Source organism: Olea europaea, chromosome 10 (genome assembly GCF_002742605.1).
Source record: "Olea europaea var. sylvestris chromosome 10, O_europaea_v1, whole genome shotgun sequence".
NCBI lineage: Eukaryota > Viridiplantae > Streptophyta > Magnoliopsida > Lamiales > Oleaceae > Olea > Olea europaea.
Genome location: NC_036246.1, coordinates 26,833,508 through 26,845,816, shown reverse-complemented (window position 1 = coordinate 26,845,816; position 12,309 = coordinate 26,833,508). Strand labels below are relative to the sequence as shown.

The following is a 12,309-nucleotide window of genomic DNA, read 5'->3' as shown; positions in this document are numbered from 1 at the left end:
AAAAAAATTTTTTATTGAATTTATATATAATGGTTGTATATGTTGCATATATGAGTGTATGAGACCATTTCCTATTGAGTACCCCCTTTGCAAAGTGATTAAAGACATGCTGCCAAGGGATGCATCATTAGCGAGTATACCAAGCGAACAAATGTCCTTCTGGGAAATAAATATCGGCTCTCCTCGACAACCCTCGTGTGAGTATTATACATTTATGATTTATATTTTATGTAATTTAAAATCTCAATACATGATCATTAATCATTTGAAATATCAATATATTAGCTTGACGTCATAATTGATTTGACGTCGTCGATGAAGAAGGAGTAGATGTCTTATGTGTGAATTAGTCGTTCCATACACTGAAGACGACAAGATGTCATATTCAATCTTAGATCGAGATTGGGTATGTGAATTAAATATAATTTCTTGATTACCATTTTGTATGAGTTAGCAATTATTAATTAAGTTAAATAACTTTGAATATTGTTATTTGTGTAGGAGCGCGGTCTAGTTGATCGACAATCTGTCCAACAGGGCATCACCTCCATCGAGGAGATATCCTTTTTTTATGGAGGATGTCGGTGCGCTGTAATGAAAGTTGATAGGATTTATAGTGGAGGAGGTCAGCGTGCTGCGATGAGAGTTGATAGGAAGGGTCAACAATTTGGGACGATAGTTGGTAAGAAAGGTTGATGACATATCCTACGATGTTTGAGTGCTATGTGGCCATTATGTATACTTTCATGATAAGATCGTAGCACTCCGTGATGATATAGCAGGCAGGTGATGGGGCACCGAAGAACAATTGTGGTTAGATGATGTATTATAATTGTTTTTTATTATCTGTGGAGAGGGTGTGGGTGGCCCCATCTAGTATGGGAGAGGTGGTGAAAGAGGAGACGATGGAGGGAGTGGCGAGCCTCGAGGAGGTGGCGGTCTTCGAGATGGAGGAGGTGGCAAGCTTGGAGAAGGTGGTGGTCTTTGGGGCGGAGGAAGAGACGACGCCCACCTTGACTGAGGCTAAGAAGCATGTTGTTGACGTGCCGGAGAAAGTGGTCGGCAAGAGACCGAGATTGCCATCATAGTACTCCCAATCTTTTTGGGAGGTGGACCATGCCAAGTGGAAATCGTTCGAGATGAAGTGGAAAAAAATGTTGCCTGGATAAGTATTGTATAATTTTAATAAAGTACGTAGTGCTAACTCATATATGCTTCTTTTAACATTTTCTCTGTTTTTTCAGTGTTAGCCGCACGATAGCTCAAATGAAGATATTAGACACTTACAAGTGGTTCTATGACATCACCAATTCGGGGAAGTGGCTCGCCAACGATGTAAGCGAGATAGTCATATTGTAATTTTTTTTGTATACATAATATTTTATTTATTAAATGAAATAGGTTCCTCTTTTTTATGTTTTTTGATGTAGCACATCAATCTGGCCATGGGCTTATTGCACTATTAAGTTGAAAGATATCCAAAATCATTTCACATTTTTGGCCTAATAATACTGAATACCGAGTTCGTCTGTGCTATTATCACTAAGTGTCAATCGCTCCAACTTATGGGCGACAAGTAAACAGTGCTTGATTATATGCTCGAGTGGGTCATCGGGATGTCATCGAGTGTCGAGGGAAAACCATGGGAAGGTTGTACGCATATGTACATTTCAGTGATCGCGAATCATCACTGCATTGCTGTAGAGATCGTCTTCGCTGAGTCTACTATATATATGTACGACATCAATTATTCATGTTTGACACAGGGTCATCTCGAGCAAAACTTAAAGTCGGTGACTGTTATCATTCCTCTGATGATTAGACAAGCGAGGATATTTTTGCAAGACAAACTAGTCATCGTGCGAGACACGATGACGACAAGACAGTCCATATCGTAATTGTTTATAATTTTTCTTTTTTGAAATTTATAAATTAGTTCTTAGCTACACGTAGGGATGGCAATCAAGCTCGTCGACTTGGACCTCCCGTAGCTTGGCCCGAAAAAAGCTCGAGCCCGCCTGGCTCGAGGCTTCGACGAAACCCCATTTTTAGGTGTCGGTGAAAGCTCGAGCTAGCCCGTGTGGCTCGCCGGCTCAGGAGAACCGAGCATTTTAGTTGTTGCCATTGTTTGGCAACAACCTACTGCCTTTTTAATTATAAATAAAAAAACCAAACAAAGCTCGAGACGAAAGCTCGGATCGAGCCTAATTTTTTTGTCGAACTTTTGCTCGAGTCTAGAATAAAGCTCGAACATTTTACCCGAACCTAAAATTTCAACTCGCGAGCCAACTCGACTCGTTGACATCCCTAGCTACATGGTACAGAACTAACACATTATTATTCAATTCAAATTTTGAGTATAGCACATAAAATTGATAGAATCAACCAAATGTTGCGAAGACACTTTCGGCAATGTTTAAAAAACGTTGCCGTAAGTGTTTCACAACGGTTTTTTGTTATTAATGTTATGTAAATTGACTCGCAAAATTGAAAATGACAAATTTTGGAATTGTATAAAAATTAATAATTTCATTACAAATTTTTGAATACATAATATGAAGCATGATAGTATTCTCCTATGCACTTGAATATATAATGTAAAAAATGCAAGCATGCTATTGAAAAACATAACCAACTTCTCCTCATCTAATTCATATTGAAAAACTTGGTTCTTAATATCATTAACTTCCAAACCGTTTCTACCATCGTTTGGTTCAGCAGATGTAGATGCCACGGACAGCCCATTACAGAAAAGCCTCTGCTGCAAGCTCAACAAAGCCCTCTATGCCTTTCTATGCTGCCTGGCTTGCTCAATCGTGTCTGTGTGAGGGTAGGAAAGTCTTTCATTCCACATGGCAGAGTGTATATAAGTGTGAGGATCGGGAAATGCAGGCAACCACTCTGGAATATGTTTAAAAACCAGGTGTCTCACGCATTTGCAAGAAACTTGGTATAAGTCTCCATTCTCTGACCACCGGAAAATGTGGAACTGGCTGTGCAAAGGGTGTCTCCTCAGCTGACTCCACATACCTTTGAATCTCTGTTACTACATCCGAGTTAATTGCACAATTAAAACCAACCTCTAAAGCATCTGAAAATCCTGTCGACATGCCCAAATCCTCCAACCCTTGAATTATATCGAACACGTTACATTCAGTCCTAACAGCTAAATTTGAATAAAAATTCAGTCCTACAAGCATGCCTAATTTATAAGTTCTTAACATGTAAGTAAATTTAAGTAGTTAAATGTAAATAAGTTCTTAACATGATATAGATTAGAAGTAGCCTAATTTTTCTGTTAGCTTAAAGCCATTATTGGGGTTGGGGGGCATCAATTACTGCTTAAAGGTAGTGAACCTCGGATAAATTAGCAATTGAAATACAATAAATCAAGGAGTAATGAACAAGACTCAAAGTAGTAGACATGAAGCTAGTTTATGAGCCAGGTGTGAAAATACAAGTACCACAACCAAATCCGAACAACAATGCTACAATATCCAAACAGATTAGATGTTCATAAACCAGAAAGAGAAGAGAAATAAAAATTGCTTCATACAACCTTGGAGCAACACAAGCCTTGACATAACCAATTGAATAGTAAAAAAAGGTGATTGGTAAGCATTAATCAGATCCGCAACATACGGATTCTGATTTGAATTGAAAGATTTCTGATTTTTTTGTGTTCTTCAATTCAACTTTGAGATATAACAAAAATTCCCGTTTCTAACCAAGTCAATATATTTTCAACTTAATTATGTTCATTGCAAAGGTTAAAGAAGTATACAGATCAGAAATCATTGAATAAAAACTCTGAACTATTTAACAATTTTTACCAAAAAGAAACTATTAATAAAAATCATTCAACCACCCCCAAACATTGAACTTAAATAATCCAATTCATTTCTTGATACCTAAATCAAGTTTGGAGTCGAATTTGCTACAGTCAAAAAAGGAAATATAATCCAATCTGGCCTAGAAAATTTATAAAATAACGCACAGAAAAAATAAAATCAAACAGGTGAAATAGAAAAGGGGGAACTCATAAATTAATTCATCAACACCTAATCACAAACAAATGGCTTAAAACTCAAAAAGTCATAAAGAAATAAGCACTTAATCTAGAAGGGTTTTAAAATCAATTATAGATAAATCAAAGTGATCACAAACTCCAGGCTTGGGGGGTAGGGGCAGTATCCAATGAGGTATGAACTTCAGGCTTGAGGCTCCACCGCTCCATTAGCTTCTGAGATTGAGTTCTTCTACCTGCAAATCAACAAATGAATTTTATAAGAATCACCAAACTATTCATCTTGACTTTAGGCTCAAATCAAATCAAATCAAAATAACAAATAAAAAGAAAGTTCGACGAAAGGGCCTCCGGCTTCACTTGTTCAATGGTTAAGATTAAAGCACCTATGAGTTAAAAGCTCAATGATAATTCGCCCTGCAACATGGAGAAAACATATTACATGAAAAAATTCTCCAAGCAAGATTCAAACACTTAATACATAAAGGTCAAACCTCATTTCATCAACAAGAACTCTGCCTGCATAGACAAAACACCGATAAACTAGTGCAAAGTGCAAAGTGTAAAGAACAAGCCTGTCTAGCAGACAAAATATTCCCTGTTGGAACAACATTGGCAAGCCTGCTAGTGCAATGAAGCACAACAGCAGGAAAGCTTGGAGCAATATTCCTCCATGCATCATCACGAAATGCCCTCTGCAAATCTGCAGCAAATGAAGCCTGCTCACTCCACGACTTGACAGCCGTATCAGGTACTCTCAACTCAATCATCCTCTCCACCAGCCACAGCAAATGCTTCCCGTTAGTCATAGTAGAATGCAAATTCAGCCTCTAAATCGCCTTAGTCTCATTATATCCTCTCTAAAATTAGGACTCTTTCGATTCTTCATTACTTAAAAAATTCAATCAAATTCAATATTTTTCTCTCTTCATCTGCTGATCACGGCACGGCCTCGAGGAATTTAACGCAGGCTTTGATGCAATCTTCGAAGAGTAATTCGAGCGCTATGGGGAGTAAAGCAAGGGCAGTCACAACACTACTAATCAAAGTCGAGAAATCATCAGTATACAGAAGCCGGAGAACTTCCAAGTAGTCGTTGATTGAATCCGGCGTCGACGGGACACCAAGGTTAAGGCGGTGGATTTGAGGAGAATCATCGTCGTTGTGTCGTTGTCATCGGTCGGAGAGTAGAGCGGAAAAATACTTAGCCTGTCGGAGGATGTGCGAGTGGAGATAGATCTGCAAATCAGATTCGTCAAAGGAGACAGAATCGGAAGAGGTCCCAAACGAGTCGAAGGGGGAGCGATGATGAATAAGATGGAGGCGAAGAATAACATCTGCGATATCGGAATCAATGAATCGGCCACAGCCACCAGAACTGCCGAGGACGGAGGAGGAGGAGGAGGAGCGATGGAGGGTGGGGGATTTGTGGGAGCCTTCAGTTAATACTTTATATTTCATCGGGGATTTGGAAATAATAGCATGTTTGATTGTCATAAAAAAATATTATCTAAAAAAAATATTTTTTAAATTTTGTGAAAAATAAAAATACCTCTATCCAAGAAAAATTAGACATATTTTCAAAAGTTTGAAAAATATTTTCCATAAAAAAAAAATCAATCAAACACTCCAAGTAAGAATTTGAATGAAAAATTGATATTTTTCATGAAAAATAAATATAATCAAACATATCATAAAATAACAGTGAACTGAAATATTTGAGTACACCGGAGAAAACAATGGTTAGAATAAAAGTGAAATAACAAAAATTTTAGAGGGAAATAGAAAGATTTTGGTCAATTTGGTGGGAAGGGAAAATTTTAATTAGGAAAGTGTAAAAATTGGTTATTTTGAATTTTCTTGTAATTTTTTTTTTAAATGTTTAAAGTACGTTTATACCCCCATTCTCTGGAATAAAATATGTTTTGTAATATTGATTTTTTTTTTTTAAAGAAATTGTGATGAAAAATTAGGAAAAGAATTTCAGTAGAAAAATGTTTAATAAATGCTTAATTATTTTTGTTTCAAAATATATTCCGACGGATTTTTTTCCATTGGTAACTATTTAATAAATTATTATTTACACTTAAACAGTTTACTAACAAATTTTCTCCGTTGCTACTTATTTTATTATTTTGTATAGTTTCCAAAGGAAACATCCATTGGAAAATCCGTTGACAAATTATTAATTTATTTTTTATTTATACTTTACTTTTTTACCAACAAATTAGACACGAAATTTTACTAATGAAAAACTTTCGTCGGTAATTTTGTTAGCAATTTAATATGTAATTTTTAAAAATGAAAAGGAAAACAAAAAAAAAAGAAAGAAAAAAAGAGAAAAGGAATTTCTAAAACTATCATAATGAAGTTTTTACCCTGGCAAAGCCTTCTGCAGTACAAATCTGAGTTCCGAAGAGGATAGTGACCTTCTTCAACTTCCTCTGGCTCCACCGCTGCTTCAGGCACTACCATTTTATGCACGATGCCAGTAATTAACAGAGAGGGTGCTTCTAGCATGTAGCTTGGAATTACAAACAGTAAAAAATATGCACATTTTGATGCAACATTGGGAATTAGAAGCATTGGAGAAATACGAGGAAATCTAATTTTGTATTCTATAAATATCATGGCATTAATGCATATGTATCCCTACAAATTAACGCATATCTTGTGATTTCTAGATGATGGATCAGATCGGGTCGAGCGGTTCCAGTCAGTTTTCATGGGTCAACCCATGACCCGAACCAACTCGACCTGCAGGGGTCACCCATAAATCGAACCCAATTGTAATATTAAAATTTTGGATCTTTTGGTGTTCTTTTCGCTTTGTTTCCATGAAAATTGTCAATTAAATTGATAGAATTTGTTACAATTGGGGATAGAATTTGTTTCAATTACAAAAAATAAAAATAAAAATAAATAAATAAATGATGATGATGATAATAATAATAATAACCTGAAAAACTAAAAACCACCTCTTACCGTGATCAAGACGTGAAGGAGAAATTGTGGATCGAAGAAAGAGAGAAATTAGTTAATATAATTGAGTTTTGACAATATTTTAAAAGTAAATGTTGCCAATATTACTTTTCGCAACGTTGCGAAAAGTTTTATTTTTTGCAACGTTTAAATAAGTAAAACGTTGTCAAAAGTTAGACTTTTTGCAATGTTTTCTGAACGTTGCGAAAAGTTTTATTTTTTGCAACGTTTAAAAAAATAAAACGTTGTCAAAAGTTAGACTTTTTGCAATGTTTTCTAAATGTTGCAAAGTTACTTTTCGCAACATTTTTTATTCTTTGCAACGTTTAAAACAAAATATGGTATTTTGCAACGCTTTTTAAACGTTGCCAAAAGTTAGACTTTGTGTAACGTTTTCTGAGCGTTGCAAAAAAACTATATTTTTCAACACACCAAAACGTTGCAAAATATGGCCAAAAAGTTGAAAAAAGTTAAACTTCTTGCAATATTTTCTGAACATTCCAAAAAATAATTTTTTTTGCAACATTCAGAAGACGTTGCGAAAAGTAACATTGGCAATATTTTAAATGTTGATAAAACTCAAATACATTAATTAATTGCAACATTCATTTATTAAAATGTTGCAATAGATCCCTATAGCAATATTTAACTATCGAATGTTGTCTTTTATGTATTGCAAATAATCATTTTTGGTATAGTGTGTTGAAATTTTTTTATAAGTAGGGTGGACGAAGTGTGGTGGGGGTGAGATATTATGGGTCAACCCATGACCCGACCCAACTCGACTTGCTGGGAGCACCCAAAAATCAAACCCTTTTGTAAAATTGAATTTTTGGATCTTTTGGTGTTCTTTTCGCTTTGCTTTCCATGGAAATTGTCAATTAAATTTATAGAATTTGTTACCATTGAGGATAAAAATTGTTTCAATTGTAAAATAATAAATAATAATAATAATAGACAAATAAATGAAACCTGAAAAACTAAAAACTACCTCTTACCATGATCAAGACATGAATGAGAAATTGTGATTGAAGAAAAGAGAGAAATTAGTTAATGTAATTGAGTTTTGACAATATTTTAAAATAAATGTTGTCAATGTTACTTTTTGCAACGTTTTTTTTAACGTCGCAAAAAGTTTTATTTTTTGCAACGTTTAAAAAACGTAAAACGTTGCCAAAAGTTAGACTTTTCGCAACGTTTTCTGAATGTTGCATATGTTACTTTTCATTACTTTTTTTAATGTTGCGAAAAGTTTTACTCTTTGCAATGTTTAAAACAAAATATGGGATTTTGCAACGCGTTTTAAACATGCCAAAAGTTAGACATTTTGCAATGTTTTCTATATTTTGCAATGCTCCAAAAACGTTGCAAAATATGGCCAAAAAACGTTGAAAATAGTTAGACTTTCGTAACGTTTTTTGAACATTGCAAAAAGTAACATTGGCAACATTTATCAAATCAAAACTTGATTACATTAACTAATTGCAACATTCGTTTATTAAAATGTTGCAATAGACCCCTTTAGCAATACTTAATTATCGAATGTAGCTTTATCATTTTTAGTGTACTGTTTTGAAAAAATTTTATAGGTAAGGTGGACGGGGTCGTGATGGGGGTGAGATATTATTAATTGATATATTATTAATTTGGTGGGAGTGGGTGGGGATATTTAATTCTAATTAATTGTATATTATATGTATTATCAATTGAAACACTGAATTCTGAAATAATTTGACAAGTTTGTAGTTTTGAAATATAATTTTTATATGTAGGGGTTTGTTTTCTTATGATTTTGTAAAATGTGAATTTTAGTTGATTTTTTCATTTATAAATGGTTCATAAGTTTTGTGGGTTTGTAAATTTATAAATGGTTTAGCCTCCTTTTGTCAAATTTATAAATGTTTTATAAATATAATTAATAAAAGAAATAACGGTCGATTCCACAAATTGTAAATAATAATAAGTAGTAATCCTTAATTTTAATCTTGATGGAATTTATTCTTAGGGAAAATTGCAGTCAAGATACCAAACTTTTTTTTTATTAGCAGACTTGATTCAAACCTTTCATATGTGCCACCGGAGGTACCAAATCTTTAAAAAATTCGTAGGTCCAATCCAAAATAACAATTTCTGTCTGTTTGACCACCAAAACTATTAGTTGACCCTAGTAACAAAAAATTTCATAAGTTTCCCCAAATAAGGCAAGGACAATTTGGTCAAAACACATTTCTACTATTACTTCAAAAATTAGAAAAGAAAACAAAAACCAAATCAAATTCAGATCAAGACATAGCTCTCGCTTCCGCTCAGTGTCCCAAGCACCGCCTTCTCCCAACCACCTTCACCTCGACCGCCACTGCAGCCATCGAGCAATCCCCTTTTATACAATTCCTTTAGTTGCTTCAAAATCACCTGCTCCTACTTTCCGTAGGTTGGAATCTTCTTTTTTGTAACCAATACATCCGCAGGGTAAATAGAGTAAAATACATAATTGTCATTAGGCACCATCAGCTCCTGCAGAATCATTGAATTGGGTACAACCTCGTTCTTGGAAATCCACGACTCTAACATCCAATTGTCCAACCCAAAATTACCCGATGAACTCAGTTGATGAGTTAATTTTCTATCTTCAATTCGAGTCCCCACGTTATCGCTAGAGCAAGGGTTGACAGTCACGCCAGATGTTCTATGGATACAAGATGTTTAATGCTCCAAACTCTCTCTCTCTTTTCTTTTCTTTTTTCTTTTTTTTTTTGGGACCACGAGAGTTATTTCTTTCAATCTCTATCTTTTTACCCATAATAGGTATTGGTATGTATCCCGATTTTGTTCTTTTACTATCAGTTGACAAGGTCAAAGTTATTCTATTTAATTCTTTTTCATAGATAGTTTTGATGAATAAAAATAAAAGAAAAAATCTTATGATTTTTTTTAATCGTTCGTTGTACAATAAAAAAAGAAGAAGGCTTTTTCTTTTTCTCTGAAGTTAAGCCAGAGAAGGGCTGAGTCGAGCTGCGATCATGGCCGACAGACACTATACAGTTTCCATGGGCATCCCAGTCACAATCCTGGCACAGTATGAGTTTGTCCGTGATGCAGTGGATATTTGGTCAAAACACATTTCTTTTTTGTGTTGATTTTTTTGGCATAATTGAAATGGGTCTGTCTGATTTTCAGGGCGATGGCAGCCGGTGGTGGGGATGATTTTGGTTTGGAGGTGAGAGGGTTGGTGAAGGAGATGAGAGTGAGAGGGTGTGACTTTGTTTTGTCCTCTTTTTTATTTTTTATTTTTTTGAAGTAATAGAAGAAATGTGTTTTGGCTAAATTATCCTTGCCTTATTTGGTAGATATTAATAAATTTGTCGTTACTGGGGTCAACCAATAGTTTTGGTGATCAAACAGATGGAAACCATCATTTTGGACTGGACTTGTGAATTTTTTAAAGATTTGGTACCTTCACTGGTACAAATGAAAGGTTTTGGTCAAATCTGCTAATAAACAAAATATTTGGTACCTTGGCTGCAAATTTCCCTTATTCTTATGTTGAATATTATATATTCATGTTGTAGCTGACAATAAGACTAACGTTATTGAAAAATAGGGCTGGACGTGCTTTCTTGTCTGAGTGTCATTAACGTAATTGTTATTAATTAAAAAAAGAAAAATCTATTTGTACATAATTTTTTGTACATCAAAGTGTCCTCGTTCCTCCACTCACATGAGTGGGTCCACCCAAATATTTTATTATGGTGGACCCCACCATATGTGAGTGGAGGACACCTTAATATACAAAATATTATGTACATTAAGCAAAGTCCATTAAAAAAATTGTATAACTGGAACAAAATAAATGATGTTTAAAAAATATTTTTCAATGCAAGCCAACAGACTCTGCCAAGCTAACGTGATAGGAAAGATAAGACAATATTAGTATTTCGTCTAGATTCAAATTCTTTGTTAGGTGGAGTAACTTGACAAAGTAAATATGTTCTTTCCAGATTATATTTTAGACATGATTCTTTTAAGATAATAAAAAGACACCTAGATGGTCTGTAATTGCAATTGGAGAAGCAAATGTCGAATTGGCACCTTGGCCCTACTCGAGCGCTTAAAACAAATAATGAAGGCCATACGAGGGTTACGTAACAATATAGGCATGCTCTCAAATTGTCTCTAAAGTTTAGAATAACAATATTTTGCAACTGAACTTTGTAATGTTTATCCCATTGGTCATCGAAATCGATTTCGTTAGTAGAAACAAACGATGAGAGCCTAATTTAGTTAATATTGAATTTTGGATTTTGGGTCAAACAATCTTCCTCGGGCGATATGTAAAATAGGATCTGACTTCAATAGATTTTGGACTTAATTGAAGAAAATAAAGTGACCCGAAAAATTCCACGAGACTAGTCCACAGATCCGGTCGAAATAAGAATTAGAAGTGCTTATATTCGAGGTGACACTTTTAATAAGACTAGTTCCTGGCCATGCAATGCATGGCTTGAATTTTGTTTAAGGTGATATTAGTGTGGTGATTTATATTAGTATTGAATTTTTATTGTAATTCACTATTTTTAACTTGTTTCATTTACTATGCTCTAATAAAGATTTTCATGTAGAATTTTTTTTTAGCTGTTTAGATGGAAAATAGTAGTTATACTTTTCAATAGGCAAATTCGCAGTAATAATTTAGTAATAATTTTGTTTTGTGCGTGAAATAGGTTTTTTAAGTGTATATGAAAACTTGGTTATTATTATTTTCTGCAAATTATGTGAAACGTTTGTGCTGTAATTATTCTCAAAGCTCATGACATTTCCCAATGAGTAGCAAAAATAAGTGCAGCAGAATATCTGTTCATAAATATATTAGAAAGTTATATTTAAGGTATAAAATGAGAAATATAAATATGGATTTGCTTTTATTTGTCTTAAATGAGTTGGTAAGAAGTATTTCTCTACGATTTCATCTGCAATAGTTAATAAATAAATTATATTATTATAGATTATTTAACTTAATCTTATAAATATATAGACTGCTAAAGAAATTACTATGAGGGTTAATAAAAATTCTATAAAAATTCATATGATCAATTTTTTTAATCGTTTTATTGAATAATGATAATACATTTAACGAATATATAAATTATTTCAATAATGATTGTATTTAAAACACGTTGAATTAAACTTGTATAGAAAGAAAATTGAAATACAAATGGGATTATAATGATCACTTTCAAAAGTTGAATTAAGCTTGTAGAGAAAGAAAATTGAAATACAAATGAGATTATAATGATCACTTT

The 12,309-nt window shown here is 33.8% G+C and overlaps 1 protein-coding gene and 1 pseudogene across 1 annotated transcript; both read right to left on the bottom strand.

Moving 5' to 3' along the window:
• Positions 1-2,512: 2,512 nt before the first annotated feature.
• On the bottom strand, positions 2,513-5,460 carry LOC111401668. Its single transcript, XM_023029521.1, has one exon. It carries the CDS (start codon positions 4,834-4,836, stop codon positions 4,531-4,533), a length of 306 nt encoding a protein of 101 aa, XP_022885289.1. The 5' UTR covers positions 4,837-5,460; the 3' UTR covers positions 2,513-4,530.
• Positions 4,020-5,488, bottom strand: LOC111401669 (annotated as a pseudogene).
• Between the last annotated feature and the right edge of the window lie 6,821 nt (positions 5,489-12,309).